At 41.2% G+C, this 27,348-nt stretch overlaps 1 protein-coding gene across 2 annotated transcripts; it reads right to left on the bottom strand.

Annotated features, from left to right (window-relative positions):
* Positions 1-928: 928 nt before the first annotated feature.
* On the bottom strand, positions 929-25,228 carry UNC93A (unc-93 homolog A). 2 transcript variants are annotated; one of them, XM_032102435.1, is made up of 9 exons: positions 24,974-25,228; positions 19,586-19,788; positions 16,199-16,380; positions 15,192-15,421; positions 12,066-12,188; positions 9,463-9,680; positions 8,181-8,316; positions 6,462-6,593; positions 929-1,468 (listed from the first exon to the last, which is right to left on the bottom strand). In XM_032102435.1, exons 2-9 carry the CDS (start codon positions 19,670-19,672, stop codon positions 1,203-1,205), a joined length of 1,374 nt encoding a protein of 457 aa, XP_031958326.1. In that variant the 5' UTR covers positions 19,673-19,788; positions 24,974-25,228; the 3' UTR covers positions 929-1,202. The 2 variants fall into 2 exon arrangements, with proteins under 2 accessions (XP_031958326.1, XP_031958325.1); XM_032102434.1 differs by having other exon boundaries at positions 12,066-12,191; positions 24,974-25,227.
* Between the last annotated feature and the right edge of the window lie 2,120 nt (positions 25,229-27,348).

Raw genomic sequence — 27,348 nt, 5'->3', positions numbered from 1 at the left:
CCTCCTGGTGTGGTTAGTAACAGAGAGGAAGAAGTTTCAAGTGTTATCTCCATGGCAGGCAACAGCTTAACTGGCTATATGTAGTTTATTTCCAGAGGCAGCACTAATCTCGGACATGAAGACAGCTTGTCTGCAATTCCTTTGATGCTCTCTGCCTCACACAGAGATGCATTACCAGTAATGAACATGATGTCTGTACATTGCTCTCTCATTAAGATGCAGGGACACTGCACAGTAACTGCACTGTAACACTCTTCTCTTTGCAGTAAAAACACAAAAATCCGTATCTTGGTAAAACTAAAGAGAAGTTGAAATGAGATGAGCCACTGCAGGATACATACAGGTCTCAAGGACTTGTAGGCCCATCCTCCTTTTCTCGCTATCTCTCTGTGACTTGCACTGTCACCTGCACCTTCCTCATGGCTAGGTTCCCCATGGCCTGGCTGCTCATCTAGAAAACAGCTCTGTCCCTGGATGGGAAAGTGGGGGAAGGTCATCATCACTGAAGTACTTTGTCTCATAGAAGGCATCTCTTTTAGAAAGAAGTTGCTGTAAGTCATGACAGAAGAATTGGAGACAGGAAAATCAAAAGAAAAAGGGTGCTGGGATAGAGGGATGACATGGGCAGATTCACAGCTGTCTGCTGACCTAAGAAAAGTTGGTGGACTCAGTGGTTGGTTGATTCTGTGGTGTACTGATACGAACTGCAGATATAGCCAGTTTATAGGTTGATGTTATTCATAGCAGGTGTTAAAGAATGCAGCACAACACCAACATAAATCTTTATAATTAATGGTTCAATGACGTGATGTGTGTTGTCTGCAATCAACTGAACAACCCCAGCTGCTCCTCTCATTCCACATGTGGTTTGATTGTAAAGCTATACCAGGTCTTATCCACAGAAACAAAAATGTGAGGACTTTAGGAATCTTGTTTACATTTATTAAGACTTTATTTATTAAAATAAAAAGAGGAAACATTCAGTTGGTCATCTGCATGAAAGGGTGAAGTCAGACAATCTTCCCTTATAAAGGTGAAATGTCAAAGGAGATTTTTACCCCTAAGATATTTGCATTATAATGGCCTTGAAATCTGTTCCTTTACCATCTTTCTGGATGCAGTAGACACTGGAACGCCCTTGGAGACATGCCTGTAAGGAGCTGGTCAGTTTGCTTTGCCTCCATCACTCAGAACCTCTTGGATTACATGCATGTTTCCTGGGAGAGGGGTCTTTCATTTTCCTTCTTTGTAGCAGTAGGTGTCCCAGGGGAGCTCTTAGCCTCGAGGTATTCCACTGCTCCATACGTCACCATGGACAGCACAAGCACAGACAATAAAATGTACAGTTTGATGTAGGCTTGCAATTTGGTGCTGTAACCAAAGGCGATGACAAATCCAAGTGATTCCCAGAGACGGTAATTTGCAAAGGCAGCCTCCTTGTGCTTTTCAAATAAAATGCCATAGAGTCCTGGAAGAAAGGAAAAAAAGGAAGAGAAAACATGTCTTGTGAAGATTAAGTCTGCAACCATGGATTTTCTGAAAAGGGAATAAGTAGACCACAATGGGCAAGACAGACCCTGCCTTGTAAATGTCAGAGAAAGGAAAATACAAGCTTTGTCTTAAAAAATTGGTGCTTCTGTGAATTATAACATGAAATAACAGAGCAAAGATGACAAAATAGAGAATACCAGAGAAAAGGAGAACGAAAATGTGAGGAAGGAAGGAAGGATGGGGTCTACTGAAGTAAGATGGCGGGAAGTTTATTTTTCAAACTATTAGCTACAAAAGTCAAGGTTCTTGCACTGATGAACAAGTAAGTAAGGAGAAAGAGATGTCCAAATGTGGCCTTGACACTGTAGATTCTCCACGTATAAATGTTGAGAAGATCATACCAAATCCTTACAGGCTTTCACACAGCAGGTGGTTTTGACTAGGGACAACATGGGCCCAGATTTAGTATGCAGAGAAGATACGTCTCTCTGAACCAACCAGGTTTTCAAATTTTCAGCTCCTGGACGGGTTGGCAAATAGAATATCCTTGATTCATACTGAACTTCCAGGCAGCAACTGGAAAACTTGCTTGATATAGAGACTCACTTCAGCTGATTATCCTAATGCCGTTGTGTTCACTGGGAAGCTCACACTGAGTTCAGTCAGTTGCACACCCAAAACTGAGATCCTGGGAGGGATTCCCAGCCTCCAGGTCTGACTAGTGAAGCACACAGGGAAGGGTAGAGAGAGCTTGCTTTCCTCTGGGTGCTGAGCTAGCACCAGCGGTGATAAAGAACAGGGCATTTCCTTGGACTCAGACGTGGTGTGCATGGAGGGAAGGAGAAGAATATCATGAACTTTGACTCTTTTCATCCACTTGTCTAATAACACGTCTGTTTGAAATATGTACATTCAGCCAAAAGGCAAAAAGGAATGCAAAGTTCTTTGAAAACCTGAGTAGACTCAACTATCCCTTCAGTTTTGTTGAGTAGGAGGAGACTTCATCTGTATGTAAAAGCTTACTGTATCCTGATGACTGCAAGAGGATGTTTACTGAACTGTTTCAATTTAATCAGGATGGAAAATCTGGACAAGTGCATCACAGGACGTACTTAGTTCATTAAACTAGCTGAGTGGAGTGTAGATATGATAGTCCTTCATAGTTTTGCCTAATATATGAACAAGTACAAGTTGTTCATACTAATTTCCTGATATCCTTAGTCTTATCTTCTGGGAAGATATTAGTGAGGTAATAAAGAAAGTTTAATATAGGAAGGTTGCTGATGCCATGCCAGTTCTATGTGTAAAGATTTTGGTTCTCAGCTGGTATGTTTGCTATTTTGAAGCAAGTTCCCTAAATGAGCAGGACCTTCTGGGCTGAATGAGTGGAGAGGCTGCTAGTTCTGAAATTTTATGGTTCACTTCCGTGGAAATTATCCTGGTTTTTTACCACTACCTGCTTTTTTTCCCCTGGTACTAGTAGGCATGGGTACATAACAGGATTGCTGGAAATTATTTGAGTCCAGTTCTATAAACTCTTTAGACTCATTCATATCCTTTCTAAAGACACAAGTCAGCCTGGAAAGAACTTGGTGTTATTGTAGTCCACCTGATAGCTCTGTGCCACACAATTGTTACGCCTCAGTTGTTACGCCTCAAGCGCAATTTTTGTCAGTGGGTAATACCAGCATCTGTGCTCAAGTTAGGTAAGAAAGGGCACTACATGCTCTGAAATGAAGTAGCTTTCATTGGAAATAAGTGAGAGCGTCCACACATGAGCACAACTGTGTCAGGAAATCTTTGTAAGATGAAGTGACTCATCCACCATGACCCTACATATCCTCTAGGGGGTACTCGAGTATTAAATATCCACAGCAGCACAAAGAATGCTTTAAGTATGTGGCACAATGCCATTTATGTATTCACTGGTTAATCTACTGAGGCCCAAGCAGCACTCATGGGAGCTTAGCAAAGGAAGGACCTCAGTCCTTTGCCCCCAGTGTTATTTTGGAGGTCATATCTCACCTCATAATCTTTGTTGCTGGGAATTTTTCATGTTATGCATATCTGTATAAAACTTTTGAAGGGGAGAATAGATTTAGTCCTATGTGGGTATGTCAAACTGAAGAGCCTATTCTGGGATGCAGCATTGTGGGGTAATGTCACTGCACATCTCTATCAAGGTTTCATGTCATCACTTGATGTTTCACTGTGACAATGTGACAAAGCAAACTTTGTATAATTTTATAAATGGGAGCTGTGAAACAGCTGAGTAAGGTACAAACCAAAAAAAGATGCTATGCAAGGAAAAAGAACATTTGGGTGTTTTCCAAGCTAACACAAATGTGGAATTTTCACAAGTATCCTGCAGGAATATAAGAATGGAGATGACCTGATACAGTGCTGTAAATAGAGATTAATCCTGTCACATAGCTGCAGAGTTCACTTGCCCTCAAGTAAGCATGAAGCATTTTCCGCTGCCTTTGCCTCATCTGGGGGTTTGGAAACTGCGGCCACTTCCCAGTCACCTTCTCTAACACTTAGGTCCTCTGTTACTTACCCCTTTTCTCCCTAATGTGGGCCTCAGATTCATTTCTGTCAGTTCTGCAGGGACCTAACAGAAGAAACATGCTCCTCAAGGACATCTCAAAGGCATGTAAATCCTAGAAGAGAGGGTACAAAGCCCAGCTCTTTGCAGCAGTGTCCAAGAAAAGTGCACAAGAGGTGATGGGCACAAACTGAAGTACAGGAGGTTTCCTCTGAACATCAGGAAAAATTTTTTTACTGTGAGAGTGACTACGCACTGGCACAGGTTGACCAGAGAGGGTGTGGAGTCTCCTTCTCTGGAAAAAATCAAAAGCTCTCTGGACATGGTCCTGTGCTTGGGTGGCTCTGCTTGAGCAAGGGGGTTGAACCATCTGAAGTCCAAGGGTCCCTTCCAACCCTAACCTGTCTGTGATTCTGAAAGAAGCACAGTATCTGAGGACAAGGCTTTCTGGACAAGATAGAAACAGGATAAAGGACAGGTCCTTTATCCCAGTGGAAGACTAAGATATGGTTCTCAAGAGTGTTAGGAAGAAGCTTGCAGAGCAGTCAGAAAGACTGTGGCTGAAGAAGCAGGTAATGAATGAACAGCTTTACTTCAGAGAGAGCAAATCCTCGCTGGTGTTGTCCTTCCATGACTCTGAGTATCAAGACCACTGACTTAAAATTTTTACCTAAGGCACAAGGCTCTGGGCTAGGATGTGAGATGATGAGAGGGTATCTCTTGATGTATGTTCTAGCTCTCCTTTAGGGGATATGATCTGGAGCTGCTGCAGGGGCAGAGAAGGATGGTGGCTGGTCATTCCCTTGTGTGTAGAGGCAGGGACTCCACATGTGCTTGAAAGGAGATCACTGTCAGTGCCAGGCAATGGACTGCCATGTTTTCCCTCTGGCTCTCCAAGAGAAACATGACACTTTATCTAGTGGGTGAAATCTTCTAAGCCCCTGAAACAACCAAAGGGATCAGAGGAAGGAAGGCCTAGACACATAACCTGCTGTGTGCTCAGAGGAGCTAGTCCTGCCACATGCATATTCCTGTGGCATCTGCCAAGTATGAACTTGGGATAGAGGAAAACAGTATTCACGAAATAAGAGGTAAAATACGGGTGCGGGTGTGAGACCATTTAACTGCCTTACTGACCCAGGCTATGGAATTTATTTTAAAACATTGTGACTGACAGTCATGAGTAGATTTTGCTTCAAGTCATAACAGACTATCGCTCTTTCTTGCCCTCTCGAGCACTCGAGAGTCTGGCTTTAGCCTCCATAAAAGAACTGTCTCTAGTTTTCATTAAGGGATGGGTTTAAACAATCCCTTACAGAAATTTGTTTGTATCAGCTCATTATCTGAACTGTCAGTACATAATAATAAATTGCACTGTGTTGCAAAGCAGAACATAAAAGATTGTTAGAATAAACCTCATGCATCAGATTAAGAGTCCAATGGCATCCTTTCAGTAACAGACTCCTGGGACAAGGGTGTAAGAAACAAGGCAAGTATACAGTTATATTTCCCTGCAAAGTCCTCCTGACTCTGGCAATCAAAGAATGTTCTGAGTTGGAGATTTCCACTGAATCACCACCCTTTAGTAGTCCCAAAATCCACTTTCCCCTGAAGTGATGCAATTCCAGCTTAAATTTTTGGCAATGAATTCCATACTTTGATTATGCATTGTGTAAGAAATACTATTTATTTTGATTACTATAAAGGCTTCTGCCTGATAACTTTATCTGGTGCCACTAGTTCTGTTATCAACAGAAATAGTGAATTTCAAGTCCCCTTCTCCATATAATTAATTACCTTACTGATTGCTTTCCATACTTACCACTTGTCCAGGATAGAGTTCTAGTTTGTTATCTTCCTTCAAGCAGAACTTTCCCATGACCTTGTTCCTTTTTATTGCCTTCTTATGCCTTATCACATTGGATTATGAGTTTTGAAATGGAATAAATCAGAGCTGTATGAAGTTACTTGGCTGCATAATGTTACTTTCTCCATTTTTCTCTTACAATTTTTTTCCAATAACTCCTAACAGACAATTTCCTTCTTCTTTTGTTGCCGAGCTTTGAGCTATTTTTTATCCAGAGTGCTCTCCTTTATTGCAAAAGACAGATTAAATGTACAATTCTTTGTAGTTTCTAAATTTCTTTTAAATACTTATACTCCTCCAGAATATTTATTCTGAATACTTGTTATCATGTTCTGCAGTATTCTTCTCTCTTTATCTTGGAAAAATTGGTTTAATGAGTACTTTGCTTTCTTACTCCCAACTTGTTCTATTTCTTCTGCTTTCCAATGACTTAACGTATATCTTTTAGAATCTGTCTTAAAGCCATTACCATTTTTATGCAGCATTGTTTCATAGATGCAAACATGCAGATTTTTCTATCTCAAGAGAATACATTTCATTGTCACCAGGACTTACCATTAGTTTGTGTTTGCCAAACAGCATCAGATAGGCCCCAAAGAGCAGGGAATACAAAAAACACAGCAAGCTGCTTGGGATGCGGTTTCCACAGCAGTAGTGCTATTATACAAGCTGTGTTTGTAACTGTGGCTGTTGATTTAGAAAGAAAAAAATAAGAGAAATATAGATGCACTTATAATCAGAACAGATAGTGGTAGATAACACTTTTTCATTCTATCCCCAACAAGAGCACAAGACAATCTTTAAATCTTTCTGGTTCATTGAGCTTTGTGCTGACTGAGTTAATATCACATGAAATACAAGACAATGCAGGCTTTTGACAGTCTCTAATTCATAATTCTGAGCAGTGTCCTGAGCTGAGAGATCCTCAGAGCTGATATGGTTGTTAGCCCAAAGCACATGAACCACTGAGTAGGAGAAGGAGCTTCTGGAAGGTTTGCAGTCACCGTGTGAGGCATGTGGAAAGGCAGAGCAAACATCTTTCTGCTCTCCCTGCCTTGTCCTTAAATGAGGTTTCCTTTCAGTGCCAGAGGGGTCAGTTAAGGATTTCTAGAGGGTCTGGTGGCTTCGGGTCTTTCTTTTAAAAAGTGGCTTGTAAACGAGTCACAGATTCCTCCCCCCACGGGTGTACCTTCACAGGCTGAGTACAAAGACCACTAAACAGAAATGAGAGATTCAGAGGTCTTCCATTTCTAATACTACAGTTTTGGGGGAGATTTAATTGCATATTGTCACTATTAGGTGGTTTGGGTTTTTTTAAATCTGAGTTTCATAGACTGAGACACACACCTAGAACAGACAGAAGAATCTTTGAGCTAGTGAATGTAGCAGAAAGGGCTCTAAATTTCTTCTTCCTTGTCCAGGTTTAAAATTTCTTGTGGAGAAAATGCCTAGAATGTCTTGATGAATAGCGATCCATTCAGTGATATTTCTAATAATACAAATTATTGCATAGTGGAAATAAGGCATTAGTCCACTTCAGCATGCATAGGGCATTTAGAGGCACAAAAGAAATATTTCTTGGTATTTTTTTTATGCCTCCAATACTCTGTTACTCACTGGAATAATGTTCTCTGGAGAGGGAGGTGTTCTTAAATATGCAAATCTCTTCTCAAGGCAATGTGAAAATTACTGTCCCATACACAAGCCCTTAAGTTATTCTATCCTGACACATGACTTTCTTCTATTTTTCCCCCTATAGAACAAGTATTAAAAAGGACAACAGGCCAACCTCTAAAAGTTTTCCTGAAATTTTGCTCAAATTTCCAAGTTTGTCATTCTCTGAGACTCAGGTCAACAGTGATTTGCTTTCACTCCATAAGGGTGAGGAGGTTTCAGCCCAGTGGAGAAATCCTTCTTATTGTAGTGCAAGTCTCAACATCTGCATTGTAGGATGATTTGCCACTGGCTGCATTAGAGCTATAAAGCATCAAAGCTATAGGGCACTTTCTGCATAGATAGTGCCCCAAAAGCAGGCTGAACTTACATCACCAGCAAAGTGATGTAAGGCAAAGACAGCAATACAGTGCTTAACTGTGAGCTGAGCTGCCTCTCTTCCTGTGAATGAATTTTGTGAAGTTTGCCTCCAGACTGACTTTGGTTTTAGTTGATAGCTGACAGCAAGCTATCCCTTTGTATGCGCAAAGGGTGGAGTAGTGGAGTAGTGTAATATCTGATTACTTATGGTGATCAGTCATTCAAGTAACCTTTACATACCTAATGCAAATAGAAGTTTTCTACCCGTGAACTGGGAGATCTTTCCGAAGAGCAGAGAGCAGAGGGAATTTACAGCTGCAAAGCAGATCATCACATAGCCAACGTACTGTATCCCCAGGGCACAGGTCACATATACCTGGAAGAGAAGGGACAGGAGGGCCACATTTTCTTTGGTGAAAGTATAGAGCTAAGGTTCAAGGGTCTTAGCCTGAGTATTTGGTAAATATCCAGCATGGAGGAGATCAAAAGAGCACAGCTAGAGAGTTTGCTGATAAGTCTCTGGTATATTGACATAGTTGGCCTTCAGCAGCAACATTCCTAACCCATTTCCCAATCAGACTGATGCCATGCAAACAGAGGAATAACAAGCAGAACAAATCTGAGCACTGCTTGCTATACGAATAAAACTCCTGGAAGTAGCATTAGGAATTTTCTGCCCTTCCCATCATAGCCCAAGAGATGTCCATTTTCATCAGACAGCTGACACTATGGTCATTACAGAGCAGCTCCCAAAAAATGAAGAGGACCTCATCTGTAAGAGCATATGACCAGTGGAGGTGGCCACAGAGTGCCCCTTTCAATCCGTTCCAACACAGCAACAAGTGCACTTTTCCGTCTGATTTATATACAAGGTTTGAAAGCCTTAAGCATGGAAGAAGCAGCTCAGGATGGTTGCTTTTTTGTTTAGAGGCTTTCTCAACAATGCCTGGAGAACACACCTGCTGTGTGTCTAGGTTTGTTGAGAAACTGGAGGAGCAGAGGTGGTTTTAATAATTGCAATCCATCAGGGTCTGGACCTGTTGGACTGGTGACTGGTGAGGGCTTTCAGCCAGCCATGTTGAGGACTTGCCCTCTTACTGTAAAGGTTGTCAAAATAAAATATGTGGAATGTGTGCTGACTTGCACTTATACAAACTCCAGGGAAACCAGAAGGAAGGAACATACAAAAGCTTTGCTGGCTTCTGGCTTTTCTCCCAGTTTGTTATTTACAACAAGGTGAAGAGTTTGAACCTGCAGCTCTCTGCTGTGGCCTCCACTGGTAAATTAAGCTCTCTACTGCATTCTTTTTGAGGCAGTTCCAAGGGACATATTTACTGCTGGCCTCTCCTGTTTGAAGATGTCACTCAGAGTTCATTCGTGTAGAAGTAAGCAGTAATTTTGCAATCCACAAATCACCATTAAAAACATCTTCTTTTGACAAGTAAATATAGATCAGATGCAATAGCAAGACACAACAGCACAAAAAAATCAGACAGAAATAGGCTTTCATTTACATCCACACCTTTGTGTAGTCACCAGAAAGAAATCCCTGTTCAAACCCACTGTACATTGTCAGAGGGATTAGAAGACACTGTCTTTTATCTTTAAGATGCCGGAAAGTTGCTAGGAACGTAGACCAAAAGGATGGTGCCTCTAGTTTTCCTTTCTCAGTCTCTGCTTGGTCAGATTTGATCTGGTCCAGAAATATAATAACCAGCAACACAGCTAGCACACCACTAGCTGCAAAAAAAAAAAACAAAAAAAACAAAAAAACAAAACAAAAAGTTCATGAAAAACTGAGGAATGCTGGAAGAATGATGGGAAGTCGCTTACTCTTGTTATTGTTCTGACTTGGTGCTTAGCTCTCTGTGGGATATTTTGGCAGATGCCTCTGATTCCGCTTCAGCGTAAAGGCTATTTCTGTATAAACAAGAAGGCTGGATCTACATTCACATCTTCTGCACACAGCTGTGCACTTGCAAATCCCCTCAGCTTAGCTGTGGCTGGCCTGTTGTGACAGCCGCTGGGCCAGCTGCACGGCCGCAGAGGGCGATGGCTCACCCTTCCAGGGCAATCCAGGGGCACGGGGATAGGAGCTGGCCAGAAACAGCTCCCCCGGGAGCTATCAGAAGGTTTTAAATCAACAAGAGAGAGGAGTATTCACTTCCAGTGCCAAGGTTTTCATGGCTAGCAGGGATCTTCTTTCAAATACATGGAAAGAAAAATAAATGCTGTCTTGAAACCCAGTGTATGTTGTGCCTTTTTTTTTTTCAGCTCAGAACCATGCTTTGGGCGGGGAATATGTGCTGTTTTGAAGGTGATAGTGAGCAGCTCTAGCCAACTTGAAAAAGATGGAAGTTATATCTTTAAACCCATAATTTCCTAGCAGAAGCAGCATATAAAAGAATATAGAGAGTAGTTAATCAGAAAATGACTATAAAAGTATCAGTCCCGATTTGTTGCTTGTATAGTGAATCAAAACAAGTTTTTTCATGTTATCAAGAAGATTACCATGTCTCATAATATACATGAGACAGCCATAGATTAACAACTGATTGCTTCATTATGGATGCAGGGTATGATAATGTTTCCTCGCTTATGCTGACTAGAATTCCATCCATGGAAACAACTACAGATCAGAGTAAGATGAGAACCGGGCACCTCTTTCCATCCACTTTACTTGTTTAATGTGCTCGTGTGTTATGCGTATGGATATTTTCTCTCCTGTGAACTTTTAATATCCAAATACATCAGCAGATTTACAATAAATGACCTCATTTTTTTATTGCTCATTATTTTTCATCTGTCTCCTAGAATGAAATTGTATTCTCCAGTGTCCTGGTTCCCCACTGTGGCTGAGCTGTAAACCCTTCATGATTCAAGTCATTATTGGTTCTGCCAGTGTGTTTATTAGTACTTATGGGCTAATTTCTGGACTTAAATGGGTGAGAGTAGAGCATCCACATTTTCAGGAAAAATATATCTAATAAATATGTTAAATGAATCAAGAGCAATTTTTGGAGATAATGGCATGGCTTAATAGTGGTTGATATGAGCATAAATAGAAACATTCACTGTTCTTGAGAAAGCTAAACAGCAGAAGACTTATCCATTATTGCCTCCACCCAAGCTGGGCAAAATATGTATTCAGCCACCAAATAGAGGACACATTACAAAATGTCTGTGAATGAAATATTTAGCTATTTACTTTCCCTTGAGGTAGGAAAAGGCGTATATTTTATTAAGAGCTTGAAAGAAAAATGAAACCCCACTGACGCGGGGTCAGTAGACAGCAGGGCTGCATTCATTTTGCATGCACAAAGCCTAAGGGAGTGCTGTATATGTTAGTCATCAAATTTAAATTTAAACTTTACAGACAAACATGCCTTTAGGCAAAAGTAATCAGCTCCAGTACGCTCTGGGAGGAGAGTGGGGGGATATTCTTTTCATTTTCCCACCAATTAGGAGTGGAGGCTGGGAACAGAGGAAGGGTTTGCTGCAATGCCCTTGTGCACTGAGAGCTGGCTCTGCCTGGATCGTACACACTCTGTTGGAGTGTATGGCAAATTCCGTACTTCAGTCTCAGCACAGAGAGTACATCTATGTCCAGAGACTGCAAAGATATTTTGACCGAGCTAAGGTGCATATTGCCAGATACTTTCCTTTATCCAGAGAATAACTTCTTTTGAGTGAGATAGTTTTTGGAACTTTCCTCACTCAGTGAATCCTTGTATATCTGTTTTTGTCTTTTAATGGCATCAGCTTCCCTGTCTTTAATTCTTTTCTAGACTCATGCAAGGAAGGTCTGTAGCAGCTGTAGTTACCAAATGAGAGATATGACACTACCTGGCTGAAATTTGGGTCATCACAGTGGGCTTCAGCTTTATTCCAGGTGAAAAATGTAAATAATATCTTTCTCCTTTAGATAAAAATGATACAGCTCTGGCATAAAGCATTAGAATTATTTAGGAAGGAGTTGTTTACAGCTCTCACACATCTTATTTTCCTTTAGCAAATTGGATTGAAGGAGAAAGTCAGAAACTTAATCTGCAAAGCCATGCTAGACTCCACAAGTACTAGGCTCTCCATCAGTGATACTGATTAAAGATTTTGTGGATTACTCACCAGTGTAGACCCCTAGCAGTGTGTAGATTAAGGAGTTGGAGGGTTTTGCTGACCCAGTGGTGTTAGTGGTATCAGTCAGGCAGTTGTACGCCCCACAGCATTCCAGGTCTTCTTCTGAGATCTCTACTAATTAAGAACCAAAAGAAAGGCAGGTCAGTGAAGAGATCAGATAAATCCACACTATGTGTAAGGATTTAAGGAGAAAGCAATCCAGTGCTCAGTGATAGGTCCTGGTTTTCAAATCTTTCCTGCTTAGAGTTATGTAACTTCAGAATCCCAGTTTAACAAAAAAAAATTTGGTTTAACAGAAACGAAAGAGAGACTGAACACTGAATTAATGGTTACATGGAGACAGTGACCAAAGTTAGAGGCTGAAATCTGAATCCAAGCTCAATTTTCAGTATTCAAAATTTGGGTGTATATTTTTACCCCTTAATCACAATACCCCATGAAATAGGTCCCTTAGTTTATACCAGCAATGGACTGATGGACTTCTGTTCTTACAGCCATCCCGCATTTTCCCTCTCCAGATAATTTCTGTATATGTTATAGGAACAGAAACCACCTCAAAACATCTTTTTTTAATAAATTCAAATTATGATTACTGGTATTGCAGTCCTTCAAGTAGGCTGCTTTTCCTGACTTTATTATTTTACTACTGGCTTTATAACTTTCTGAGAACACACTTGAAGCTAGAACAGTTCAGCAGGGTTTGGAGTAAGACCTTTGCTTTGTTCAGTCCTATCGTAGCTCTGTAGGGCATAAGTCAAAGCCACACACATGCACGTACTCATGCATGCTGCATCACCACAACTCTGTGCCCACTTCCTCCAGTACCCTCTTGGTAAAGAATAAATACTAACCCAAAGTGCAAGCCTGAATAAGCTGTTTCCTAGAGGAGGATGATCCAAACCCCCCCAATTATTTTAGCGCTTTCACTGCAGAATTTGTCTCTGGTTCAAGCACAATAAATATATATAAATACAGCTGCACCTTGGCTGATTCCTTAAATAAGAGTTGATCTGTAATTTTTCAATTAAGGTTACTGTGTAACTACTTTTACTGTGTTTTTCCTCATTGCTTCCAATCAAAGCTGCTGTGGTGAATCAGCTGTCTAACCAGCTTCATAAACAACTTTAGGTTCAACATAAGATAAATTCAGTAACTTAAAGAAAATCATTACCTTATTATAATCACTGGTTACCACCTTCAGCAAAAAATGGACAAACAGACCTTCAGCAAAATTACCGTATGCAAAAGGTGAGTCACATGGATGAAGTGTGTAAAACAAGTTTTTATCAGTTCCTGCATCATCTGAAGATGAAGATGCACATGCAATTAGTCATATGCAAGCTACAAGGCAGGGTTTACACTGTTTCTCTTGAATTAAAACTGTAACATTGATGAGTGAGAAAGGGTGACTCTTGTAATTTACACTGATTACTGTGTTCAGTTGGGGTATTACCATATGGGGTAACTTTGCCTTGCTGTGTCTGGATGCAGTGATGCAGGCAATATGTCAAGAGTAGGTACATGTCTGAATTCTACGCATTTTGATTCTCCAGATACATGCTATATCTTTCCTACTTCTCAGTGAAATTATACATTTTAAGTACATGAAAATATGAATGGATGCCTTTGCACAAGTGTCAGAGGAGAGAAAAAATCATTGCGTGACAGGAGATCCTTACCCCCTGTCCCCAGAAAAGAAGTGAGCTGTGTCTCACTGAGAAGGCACAGTAGAGAAACTTACTGTATAACTGCTCATCACTGTTGTGAAGATGTGCAAGGCCTTTGGCTTTGAGAGCTGTTCACAGCATTTTTTTAAATTCTATGCAATAGATAAAAAAATAAGAATGTCTTTAAAATTAGGAGGAGCATCCTTGGACGTAAAACTAGGAAGGGATTTACAAGACCAAAAAAAAATAGTGTTTTATTCCTCTTGCTAAACTGATGTGTGCTGTGAGGCAGAGGAGAGTCAAATGGTTGCAGTCTGTACAGACCCCACAGCTGCAGCACCGCCTCGGCCCTGCAAGTGAAATCAGAACAGACAGTCCCTCCTGAGATATCATGTGGCTCTGTGATCAGGTCAGCAGGGCTCCACTGCACTTGAAAAGGTCTGCCAGCGTTCTGCTTTAATGGTGCTTCACCTATGGTAACTTGTGTTTAAAGGAAGCATGATTCTACTGAAGTATCACACCTTGGGACAACTACTTTGCCATAAACCCAAAGCTTCAAAGATTAAAACCTGATGCCAACTTCCTGACATTTAGTTTTAACCTAGTAGCTATTTGAGAACTCTTCAGAGAACATACAGCTTAACTAAGCCAGGGAAGAGAGGTAACTTCTTGCTACTCATAGTAGCAGGGTATATGGAGAGCTCTCTCCATGTCAACCCTGTTCTGACTTTGACAGGATAAGGAATGTACAGGAGACTGCAATGGTAAGACACCACAACATGTTGAATCTCTAAGGAGACATCCAAATATTAATTTATCTTCACAACTGCCCTTTTTAAATTGACACCAATTACATGCATGAGAAAATGAGGGCATTGCTGCTGAGTGATTTCTTCAAGCTACATCGGCATCTGCTGTCTGAGCCTGAAATACAGCACAAGACTCCTGCCAACAGCTACTGCTATTTCTTCTTGACAGTTCTGTAAGGCACTCATTTTCAGCAAGCACCAGCACTAGTCTGACTAACCTTGAATATTTAACAGCAAACTAACCCAATACTACGAGCTTTGCAAGAAGGTTGCTTCAGTATTTTGCCTTTTGTTTTAATCCATTTTTAATAGAAGTCAGATGTGAAGGACTGTCACTTTCTGCAGCCTATCTATGCTTTGCAGCATGGGGATAGAATTCAAACAGAATTCAATAGAGTTCTATTTTCTAGCTATTTGTCTGAAGTCTCTTTATGGCTGATTTTTGATGGAAAATAGACACTTTCAGAGAGCAATTAATCTCATTTATTTCAGACATCTATCCTCAGATGGGCTAACTCTCATCTGAAGTGTCTGTTTCCACTGACTATGAAAGCTCAGCTGCAGAAATTTACCGCTTATCTATCTAGAACTAGCTGATGTTTGTAGAAAAAAGTGCCAAAATTTTAAATACATTTTACCTTTGGTGGAAGATTGGCTAAGTATCAAGGATGAGATAAGATTTCCCCAGATGCCAGAAGACTGAAACACCAGAAAGAAGACCCCAAAGTATTGGTTGATAATGTCTTTTGCATTTTTTCCTGCTTTCTCAGCATATGAAGTGCCAGCAATGGTGAGGTAAGTGCATTTGGCAGACCAGAGTGGTGCTCCTCCTAAGCCCAGGATCACAGAGGTTGGGATTAGTGTGTACCTGCCAAAGAACATTTTATTTAGCATAGTTGTTATCCATTAGCATAATAATAATTTTCCCAAAGATCCAGAGGCAAAAATAGACATCAAAGAAATAGATTTATCCTTTGTATGATACAATAAATCTGTTACATGGAATCAAGAAAAGGCTTGTGAAGTTTAGGGTGTGCAAGCATATCCAGCTCTGTGCAGGGACTAGGCCTAGGCCAGGCTGGCTAGGTCTGTGCTCATGTGCCTTAACTTCTCATAACTGAGAATTAAATTGAACATGCACTTCAGAAGATGGATAATGACAATTTTCCTCCACAGAGTTGCAACCCCTGTCACTGGAGAGCGGAAGTTGTTCATCCACCTTTTGAAAGCTCGAGGCAAGAGCTAGCCTCCTCCTCTGGTCCTCTTCTCCCAGACCAGATGGCTGGAACACAGTCTTCCCTTCAACCTGTTCAAAAACAGCCCTAAAAGTCTTTTGACTTTAAAATGAAACTTCTAATTTATTTTTTTCCCCCAAAGGGGAATCTCTGCTACAAACATGAGTTAGAGAAGCCGCTTTAGGTAGGTGAGTGGATGCATTCATTCTGACTCTTTGCACATTTTCACCTCTCTGGTCCACCTACTACTGGACTTAACTTATCTCTGTTTGTTGTAAGTAGCACCTTTTGCATCCAATTTTCTAATCTGCAACACAGAGTAAGAGTAGGAATGGGGAAGAAAAAGAAGAAATAACTTTGCCCTTACTTATTTGAACACAACAGAGAGGGTTAAAGTATTTAAGTCGTACCAGCTAGCATAGAAGTTCCCTAAGGAGAACGCGATGTAGCAGCACATAGAGATTGCAATGGTCCACTTGCAGCCCAGCTTCTTGATGAGGATGGGAGGCAGGAACATGGATGATAGGATGAGTGCAGCATAGAGAACACTTAGGGATGCAACACCCAGGCCTTCTTCTGAGTTGAGACTGCTCTGCATGGACAAAAACAGTGATTGAGACAAATTTTATCACAGGCACATATTACTATTGTGTACAGAGAGTGGCTTTGGGCAGAAATAGAGAGACACAGCATCTGGGGCTGGGTATTACTCTCTCATTTCCCCAAATCAGCCTATGGACTATAGCCCCAAACCTATGGACTTAGAATTTTCCTCAAAATGATAGACCATTTATGAAAACATGATATAAAAACAGGTGAGGATTGCTCAGATTCAAAGCTTTGCTAAGACATTCTTTAGATTATTTGATGTTATTTGTTTGAGTTTCTCTCTGAAAGCAAGTTGAATGAAGGATAACCTCTTTTCTTGACCTTCATTGCTTGTCTCAGGCAGGAGTATCCTCAGATCTGCATTGCAAGAGCTGGCATAGCAACAGTGGAAGGTTCTTTGCTTTAAACTACAGGTCTGATAATTTCTACGTTTTTCAGAGGCCAGGGTCCAAATATCCTAATAGGCTCACAGCAGCCCTTTGTAGTTGAAAGTAATTGATTCACCCACATTTTCACAAAGAAGGAATAACATTTTACTGATCTAACCAGGTTTTATAGTTTTATGCTCAAAATAGTTCTTCTCTTGTCTTGATGCTCTGGAAGTTGAAATGAGATGATCAAGTTAGGAGACCTGGACAAGCTGGAAAAATGAGTCCATGTGAACCTATGGAGGTTCAACAAGTCCAAATTCAAGGTGCTGCACCTGGGTCAGGGCAATCCCAGCCATGAGTACAGACTGGGAGAACTCATTGAGAGTAGCCCTGCAGGGAAGGACTTGGGAATTCTGTGGATGAAAAGCTGGGCAAGAGCAACAATGTGTGCTCACAGCCCAGAAGGCCAGCTGCATCCTGGGCTGCATCAAAATAAGTGTGACCAGCAGGTCAAGGGAAGTGGTTCTCCCCCTCTACTCTGCTCTGGTGAGTCCCCATCTGAAGCACATCCAGTTCTGGGGTCCCTGGCACAGGAAGGACATGGACCTGTTGGAGAAGAGGGCCATGAAGATGATCAGAGGGATGGAGCACCTCTCCTAGACAGGTTGAGAGAGTTGGGATTGTTCACCCAGAAGAGAAGACTCCAGGAAGACCTCACTGCAGCCTTACAGTACTCAAAGGGGACATTAAAAAGTGGGGAGATGAATTTTCACAAGGGCAGATAGTGATAGGACTAGGAAGGGCAACAGTTTTAAACTAAAAGAGAGATTTAGGGTAGATTTTAGAAAGAAAATCTTTACTGTGAGGGTGGTGAGGCACTGGAACAGGTTGCCCAGAGAATTTGTGGATACTCCATCCCTGGAGATGTTCGAGGCCAGGTTGGATGAGGCATTGAGCAACCTGGTCTAGTGGAAGGTGTCCTTGCCCATGGCAGGAGGGTTGGAATGAGATGATCTTTAAGGTCCTTTCCAACCCAAACCATTCTACAGTTCTGTGCTGCTTGTCAATGTTTTCTTGATTGTTTTGATTAATAGCTGATATGATCCAGTATGATTTTGGAATGGGGACTGGATGCTGAGGGGATGGCACCGGAGAGCGCTGTAGTAGAGTGGAGCTGTTGGTGGCTCCATGGAACACTTACAAAGCCTGCAGTGGCTGTGCAGTCTGGCCATGCAGGACCGGTGGCTGTCATGCAGCACCCTTGGTGAGGACCAGGCAGCAGGACAGTGAGGTGAGGACATTCTCTGTTAGAGCAGTGTCAAGGTGTTTGAGAATTGGAATGGCTCTTTTGTAAAGAGGCAAAGAGGCTTCCTGATCTCAGAGGTCTTATTTTTGAAATGTCACATGCCTGGTTTTGTCAGCTACAACTTCCAAAAATTAGAAGCCAGGCTTCCAAAATCATATGATTGTTACTCTCTGGGCATTTTTGGGGGGTTCTGGGTAGTGGAATATTGAAATGAATTATGAAAATTTTTAACAGTCCAGTACTTACAGGTTCACATATTCACAGAATATTCTGAGTTGGAAGGGACCCACAGGATCATCAAGTCCAGCTCTTAAGTAAATGGCCTGTATGGGCATTGAAGCCATAACCTTGGTGTTGTTACACCATGCTCTGATCAGCCGTTTCAGATGGTGGGACTGACTTGCAGCTTCTAGGGTTTATCTTCTTCTGCCTCATTAGTCTCCCCAACTCATAATATCTCCATCCAGTTTTGGGACAGTTTTTGCAGAACAGCCCTGAGTTCAGAATCTGACAGTGTCAGCAAAGAACAGCTGTTCAAGGAGAGGAGAAGAGAAACGTACAGAACTAGGAGGCACCTCTTCCTGAAATGAGGTCAACCTCTTGTTATTGCAAACAAGTTCATCATGTTATGTATCAAGTTCCACCTTTAAGGCACACAGATTCCCACTCCAGTGGGAAAATCCGATCCAGTTGATCACGACTGTATGTTAATATCCTGCCTAAAGTTGCTTATGAATGTCTTCTATTAGACCAGCAGAGCCTTCTAGTCTGAGAAGTTTCGCCTTGTGTTTATCTACTCAGAAGCATTAATAGACAGCAACAGTAACTCTCAGTCTTTTATTCTGGATAAACAATTGAGCTCTAATGGTATCCTGAGTGTCCAAGTCATTCTAGAAACCCATCTCTCCTACCATGTTTTAGGATGTTAATGCCAATACAAGCCACAACTGCCTTTGATTTAAAATAATAAAAAATAATTTATTTTTTGCTATTACATTATATCACAAGCCTAGAAATTACTTTATATTATTACTGCATTATTTTATACTTAAATTACTTAATGATTTTGGCATAATTTGGTATTATTTTACATTGGTGTACAATAATAATTATTATAAAATCAGAGCAATTTAGAAATATTCAAAACAAAAGCTTTCCAGAATTTGAATTTGTTTTCCATTTTGCAGTATTTTCTTTTGAGAAAAGTCATCTCAGGTTAAATTTGTTTGCTGTTTCCATTCAAACAAGTTTTGTGGATCTAAAGTAGTATCATGACACAAGTATTCAAACTATTTGAGAAATACTAGAATAAACTATTTAGTAAATGTTGTGGATCTGGGTGAGGAATATTAACCTGCAGCAAGTTAATGTCCTAACCCACCTCACAAAAAATACTGTGCATGCCTTCTTCACAGATACCATGGAAACACTGATGTGTTTCACACTAGCAGTTGGCCTGATGCCCTTCCAGACCAACTGTCCTGATAACTAGTGGGAGATGCCCCACTTACCTGTAGACTCTGGAGTCCTCCGTAAGCAGTAAAGAGAAGCAAAAATCCAAAAGAAATGACCAAAACATTCTTAAGATTCCTTTCCATGTTGATTCATAGAAGACAAAAGGTCTGCCGGTGGGCAAAGCTGATCCAATTATTCCAGGGGTTGATTTGAGTTGGAGAAAAACAGCTTTTGCCTTGTTGGAAAAGGTCACTTTTTTCTGTGTTTGTAGAGAAGAGAGTTGTTAATTATTTGAAGACTGGCCAGTGAACTTTACTTTTAGTAGTACTGAAAACCAGAGTTGTTACTCATTCACCTGTTGTGACATACACAATAGCCAGCGGTCCCAAGGGCATCTCTGATGTCTTATTGGCAGGGTATGTAAGTCTGTTGCAACAGTTGCAGCTATTTAAGTGTTCAAGTCAGACATTAAATGGCTCTCTACTATGATCAGCACAGAAGAAAAAAATTGCAAACTGTGAAATCGCTTTCTGTCATAAAGATACACAAATCCATAAAGGGCAAAGATTAAACATTGCACTGAAATCTGTATTAGGCCTATTGCTTAACAAAGGTTACAAAAGTGTGCTCGGAAATGACATTGTGCCACAGGTCTGTCTGCATACACCAGCTCCGTAACTGTGCAGCACAGAATCCCAAGGCTGCTGGCTGCTTGGCAAGTGGGAGAGTCTTCATTCATGGGGAACCTCGGGGCTTTGGTCTTTCAAGTTTACCAAGTCATACTCATGAAAATGATTTCCCCCCATCTTTCTCATCAATGCAGAAGCCAAGAGGAGAAGTGGATTGAGCAGATAAATGAAAAAGCAACTTCCCCTCCCCTCCTCTGCCCCTAAGCCTGGCAGGGTGAACCGACCCTTCCTGCAGCTGTGGCTGAGAAGGGATTTGAACTTGGGAGCAAAGTGGAATCCAAAAATGTCCATGCTATAGTGTAAACAGACCAATTTCCCACCGAATTGGGGGATTTACGGAGATAGTCTATAGGGTATCCATAGTGTCCATTGGGAATGCTCAGCTAAGACTTGGTCTAAAGCCCACTAGATGGCACAATTTTGCTTCCCACGGGGACATTCGAGGGTGAGGGGAGGAAGCTTTAATGCATAAATCCATTTAATATATTTAAGAGAAGATCACAGCTAGTTTCTGCTTTGGAGAAAATTGCAGTACGTGCCTTTTCATTTTCTTATTTTGTCTTATAATCTTCTTGAATGAAATAGTGCAGAAAACATAATCTTTTAATTCTCTATTGTTCCTGGTACTTCTATGTTGCAAGTCTAGATAGTGGCTTTTTATTTTACAGGCTACTATGCTCAGCATGCAAACCCTTTGAATGAGATCACAATGTTGCTCTTGTTTGGCAGTGTTTGTAAGCCTCTACAAGGAGCTTAGACCAAACTGGTGGTACTTTCCCCCATCTTTTCAGGTGTATGGATCCTTGTAATTTTCATGTGACAATATTTCAGAAGAAATTTACACCTGGTGATAACACGCTTGTTTCTGGTTAGGACCCCTTAGAAAAAGTCTGCAAAATTCTAGGGGTTTGCAGTCACAGGTCTATAACAACTGGAAGAATTATTGAGAATGTGTAAGAATAATGCTTATCCCAAACAAAATCAGAATTTTCACCCACTCCAGCACAGGCAAGAACCAGGAATAGTGCAAAGAGCACTATTTATTTTAGTTCTCTTTCTTGACATTAGCAGTCATAACAAGAAAGCTTAAAAAAATCAGCATTAACTAGACACTATTTTTAAAATGCAGTGTTGGACAGGTTCTCTGATCAGCACTTCTGCTCTGGAGGAATTCCTAACTCAGTCACATCTTCTCAGCAGCATAATATTAGAAAGCATATGGCAGATAGTGGTAATTTGTGTGTGTAGGTTTTTTTTCTCTTCTTTCCACTGATCAAAGGCATTTCAGCCTGTTCCACATCCCTTGCCCAGTGCTTTGGGTTATCCAACTGACTGGTCCCAAGCCCCTCCTTAGGAATGTGCAGAGTCTTTACCAAAGAGATCTGATAAAGCCAAGGATCTTTTCCTTTGGTACCAGGCAGCTAAAGCTCCGGCAGGCCTGCTGTGTATCACCCTTGACACCTCTTTCATTCTTTCTGCCAGTCCAAGATTAAGTGAGCCTCAGGAGCTGTGTGCTGTATTTGGGGATTAGGTTTCACACAGAAGACTGCAGCCACCAAATGAAAACTACTTGCAGAGCACAGTCATAAACACGGGACATGGAAGAGGCTGGTTAAATTCATTACTCTATCCCACTGGTGATTACATTTGTTTTGACCTGTTTATTTTCTCAGTGTAAATGAGGGCAGTATTTGCTCAAAAGATTACGGTACCAGAGGCTAATCTTTGGGGGCTTTTTTGCTTCATAATTATCATTTCCCTATTTATTCCAGTCAAATATATTGTTTAAGCAGTAATTTTAACAATAACAGAAGAAAGCCTCATAACACCCAGGATACTCATCATAGGATTTTCTGTCTTAGGAGGCTTTTAACTGGTTAGTTCCTTGGTAGTACACAGTATCCCTTGAATCTATCTGTAGAGGGAATGACTGCCTACACAGCATTTCCTCTCTTGCTGTGAAAGCCTGCCCATGTTATTTTCTTCTTCTCCTCCTCCTTCACCTGTGTTTGTGCCCTCCTCATTTTGGATTTGGAGCAGGAGTGACTAAATGTGATGTGTCTTGCAAAGACCAGCCATTTCTGACAGGGGCATTGGAAAATACCATCTGTTACATGTTGAGAGAAGCTCGCAACTTGAATATGAGGTAACAGTGAACTAAACAGATCAAGCAGGAAAAGCTGTTTTCTTCCAGGAAGGGGGTTGTAAGGGAGTTGCCAGTCAGTGTACTCTTTTTGCCCACAAAGTTAGAGGAAAATAATTTTTTTTGTGTCAAAGGCTCAAGAATTGAAGTTGCTCCTGTTTGTCTATAAAGGTTTGAACATTTCTCCCTTCTTCAGTATTTTGGATCTTATTTTCAAATTTCCTTTATTTCCCATCTCCCCTTTCAAATACTGCTCCTCTCCCACCATGCAAATCATCCACAGATACTGTCCTTTCATGTCTTCTCCTAGGATTCCCTCTGCATGCATAGCCGCATACACATCAGTATGCCACTTCTTCCTGAATCCTACCTGCTGATGTCCTCTTTCTCCAGAGAAACCAAACTATCTCAATCTTCCTTTATGTCCTTGATGTATGCCATCCTTCCTTCATTCCTGCTTTGCTGTTCCCTAGCCATCACCCTGCCTTTGTCTCTCTGTTTCTTCCTTATTACCTCATCTTCTGAGTGCCAGCAGACTTTCTTAAGGGAGTGGCCTGAAAGCTGCAGGTAGTGTTCCCGTTTCACAGATTGTTACACTACTCTTAGCCTCAATGGCTGTAAGATCTCTCTCTCTCCTCACTGCTCTTAATTTCTCACAAGGTCCATTTCCTCCAGCTCCACTTCCTATTCCTTAAGGTAGAGGAGAAGAGACACCTTTTCTTCTGGGTTGGGAAACAGCTTATGGTAGAAAGGGAACCAAATGGAAAAAATCGTAGAGGGTACAGGCTTGAATGAAATTGTGACTGTTTTTCTTTAGGGCCATGTAGAGACTTTCCCTGCAGGACACTTGTCTGCTCTATTGAAAGCAGCTGTCCAAATAACCAATATTGTCTTTAAAATAAAGACAGGACTCAATTTAGGATAGGATAATGTGATGCCAGTCCAGACTCACTCATAAATTTTGATGATCTGGAGAAGCAGTTCCTTTAAGTGTTGAACTTCTCATAACTGTTACTCACCTCCTGAGATTTCCACCGCTTTTGGCTGGAGTTTTCAATGCATGAACACGTCTATGAGAGTGTTCACAGACACTAATTCTAGCCTAGGGAGAAATTCAAGCATTTTGAAGGTAAGCCACTGCCCTGTAGTGCAGCCAACCTCCCCACAGAGGACAGCCAAGGAAGTCAGACTCTCCAGGCTGACAGGGGCCTGTGAACAAGCCCCTGTTTCTCCACCAGAGCTGTCTTGCATTCATTCTCTTATAATAAAATGTTTTTATCTGGTTCAAACTCAGCCCAGTAACGTTCTACCTTCTTAAAATTGTTACCTGAGCACAGACGTTGTATGTGTGCCTTGTCCGGCATTTTAGACGTTCTGGAATAGCTGCAGTAATCCCATTTCTAGCCTAAACCAGCGACTGTGACTCAGCTGGTAAGACTTAACACCCTGCTAAGATAAACATGCCACTGTTGTGATCTGTGCTGTTATAATGAATGTGTAGGGAGGCAGATCCTGCATATGAACAATGGACTTTTGTATGGCAGTGGCTCTGAAGTCTTAAGAGCCATTTACTGGAAAGCGCCTGAGAGCATATTGGTTGTTCACATGAGCATGCATGAGAAATTCCTTGCACACCCATGATGCGGGCTGGGAGGGTGGGACTCCATCAGCAACCCAAATCATATACATTTTCACCTTTCCTCTTTTGTTCAGAGGTGGCAGCTCATGCTATTAATGTCCACTATCAAGCTAGCACAAAAAAATATCTATAGTGATCAGTCAGTATGCCCCTGCTGTTGAAAGGCTATCACTAAGATTTGTGATGAATTTATCAGCCTGTGGAAATAAGAAGAATAGGGCTTGATCCCAGAGAGCAGGGCTGCTTAAAGTCCTGGAATGTGGCGGTTCTCACCTCCAATGCCTTCCATCTTTCTTTTGTCTATTGGTTGCACCCATGACTGGACACTGACATAAGGGGAATATTTACAGCCTATTTACCACCCACTTGCCATCAGTGTAAATATCTATATAAAGGTATCTCCAATAAAAGGGAAAATAGACTGAGTCTCTTCCTCTGCAAGCCTTTCTTCCACTCACTTTTGCTTTCTTTCTCTGAATATACTACAACTGCATGTAAGAGCAAGAGCTACCAAGCAGAAGTGCAAGCAGGTGCTCTAGAGAGTGAAATATTAAAAAAGGGGGCTGTACAAGCTGGTATGAGAGAAAGGTGTTATGGATAAAATAGAAGATCCATTAGAATTAATCAGAATAGAAAATCCTGCAGAAAATTTTGATGATAAAATTTCTTCCCTATCCCAGTAGATATGATCAGGTGCTTGGGGCAGGTGCTTACCTCTTTTACATGGCCTTTTCTGTAATACAAAACACGAAGAAACTACATAGCCTTCTCCTGGGGGCATAGAGAGTCTCTCCCAGGTCTGAACAGCAGACACTTTCCCTTTCCAGTGTCTGTAAATCATGCAGCCATCCAGGACATTGTTTCTCTACCAGCTGGCCCTGACCCCTTTTCCCCCCAGCAGCAGCCCTGGTTTCTCCCTCCAATCACTGGCCCATTAGTCTGCATATCCTTGCATTCAAAGAAATCAATTTACCTTTTCCAGTGGCTTCCTGTACTTTGAAATTATGAAGCTATGATAGACGTCCCTGGAAACAGGTACCGGAGTCCAGCTGGAAATATCTTGATAGTTGATGCTCTGAACAAGCTGTGGGCTTCTAAACTTGCACTGATCTTTACAGAAACTGCCCCAATATGCTCAAGAGAGTTGCAAAACTCCTATTCCATCCTCGTTTCGAAATTCTCCATCATTTTTGTCAGTCCTTATGTGAAACTTGAACCAAGAAGCTAACAGTATGTAGGAAAACAGGTCACATACAACTCCACCTCTTGTTTATCATCTGATAAAAGAGTAATTGCTATTTTATTTTCACTCTTGCTTGCATAATCACTCACTGTGAAATATTTTTGGTCCACTGAACTGCTCCCACTTTGAGAGAAGCACTAAGATCAGAGTCACTCCTTCCATTTCACAGAAGCTGTTCCATATCTTCAGGATGGTGGGGACTATCAGTCACCCACACCACAGTATGATGGGCTCATAGTGAGGGCTTGAAAGTGAAAAGTGGCAGCCTACTACCACCAGCTCCTTTGTCATTTTGCAGTACCATAGGAATAGTTACTGCATGCAGAGAGTTTCAGCCTGCATTGTATCTGGAAAGTCATTCTTCTTGGGTTTTTTCCTATTAAAAGTCACTCACAGAGCGTGTTCCAGGATCCACTGCAATCACTAGAAGACTGTCTAGTTTGGCAATATTTGCTTCAGCCCTTCATACTCCCTTGGATAGATGCCCTTGGCTTTCCCATATGAGAGAGTTAAAGTTTGGTGAAGTCAGCTGAAGGAGGAGGCTAAAGGGTTCCGAGCATTGTAGGACAGCTCTGAAGAAATGTGGAGGAAAAACTTCCAGAGCACTGGACAGGAAATCTAGAAGCAATATCTAGTTCCTAACAGACTGCTGATTTCAATAGGCTCTTTGTGAGAAAAGGCATTTCTGTTCTGTTTGCTGGATTCCCTAAGGCCAACAAACAGATCAGAGAGGACTGAATATTTCTGTAGCTACTTTAAAAAAAAAATCAATATGATTAATCGTCAGAAATTACAAAAATTATGCTAAACATAGATTTCTCCATGCCAGACCTCTGGAGGTATGGTAGTTTTAATTATTCAGCATTAAAGATGGGCTTAATTAAGTTTTATCTTAAACATTCTCTTGCAGAGATAGCTTTTTAAGTGACTATAAGTGTTTTTCTTAAACAGACAGATAAAAAGAAATCCAGAGTATACTACAGAAAATTTCAGTGTCTTTTTATTGAGAGATCTCTTCTCTGCAAGGGAGGAGGAAATTAGGGAGTAAAACTATACCATATGGAGAAAGAGCACTAGGGAGTTTACTGGAGAAGTTAGAGAAAGGTAAACAAACTGGTGGCCTGCTTTCCTGATTACCCAATGCTTAAACCATCAAAATCTTTATATCCTCTTCAAATCTTCTGAGGAAGATACACTTTCACACCTCTCTATTAAAAGAGCAGAACTTGCATGAAGAGGCTTTTAGTAAACATACAAAATCCATGCTACAAAAATGTGCAATGAATGGCAATTATTTTTGATAATAAATTACTCTTGCTTTGTTTGTAAATATGCCCAATTCCCTCTGCTACTGTCACTTTCTTGAAGCTGAACCTTTGCTGAGCCTTGAGGCTACTTTAAGCTATTGTGCCTGGGAACAGCTATGGTGCCTTTGACCAGCAGAGAATTTAGGCAGTGCAGGGTGCATGGGATATTTCCTCAGAAGGCATTCCTACAATGGAGAGGAATGGTAAAAACAAGTGGGACTTCAGCATGAATCCAGTTGTTCATGGTAGCTTTTGCAGGAACTGGAGCTGTAATGAGACATGGTTTGGTATGTAATGGTGCAGGTTATAACCCAGCTGTCTGGTGTGCAGAATCCCTCTGCAGAGATGAAAACCCAGCCAGGAAAAGTCATCTCTTTCTTGTCCTTGGCACTGCTGTTGGAGAATCACCAGGACCTTAATCCCAGGGGCTTGGTTTTGCAAGAAGAGCTCAAACCTATCTTTTGGTTGCAAGCATTCTTTTACCCTTTAGAAGTCAAGGTCCTGATATGGGGTTTTGATTAATTATACTTTTAAATCTTTCTCCTTTCTATTTACATTTACATTTTGAGTGTAGGTGCAGAATTCCAATGGAGATTGGCTTCTGCTAAGAGCTCTTTGGCAGCATGAGTAACACAAACCTCAGAGAAATAGATTAAATATTGCAGCCTAAAGAATTGCTGAAATTACAACTCAAAATAAGTAAAAGTCCTTTCATTTCAGCTTTTAAACAGAAGTAGGCCTCTCCTAAAGATGTAATCTATGAGACATGTCAAAGGTTTTCAACTTTTGAAATTATAG

This window comes from Corvus moneduloides, chromosome 3, assembly GCF_009650955.1.
Source record: "Corvus moneduloides isolate bCorMon1 chromosome 3, bCorMon1.pri, whole genome shotgun sequence".
NCBI lineage: Eukaryota > Metazoa > Chordata > Aves > Passeriformes > Corvidae > Corvus > Corvus moneduloides.
Note: the sequence above shows the minus strand (reverse complement) of the source record. Positions and strands in the feature narration are given on the sequence as shown.

Excerpts from the sequence above, each read along its gene's own strand:
- UNC93A (XM_032102434.1), bottom strand. The coding sequence starts at position 19,672 with ATGGAAAGGAATCTTAAGAATGTTTTGGTCATTTCTTTTGGATTTTTG. Across the intron at positions 12,192-15,191 it reads TAGCCAATCTTCCACCAAAG|TAGAGATCTCAGAAGAAGAC; the intron begins GTAAAATGTATT and ends GTTCTTAATTAG. Across the intron at positions 1,469-6,461 it reads TTGGCAAACACAAACTAATG|GACTCTATGGCATTTTATTT; the intron begins GTAAGTCCTGGT and ends CCTTTCTTCCAG.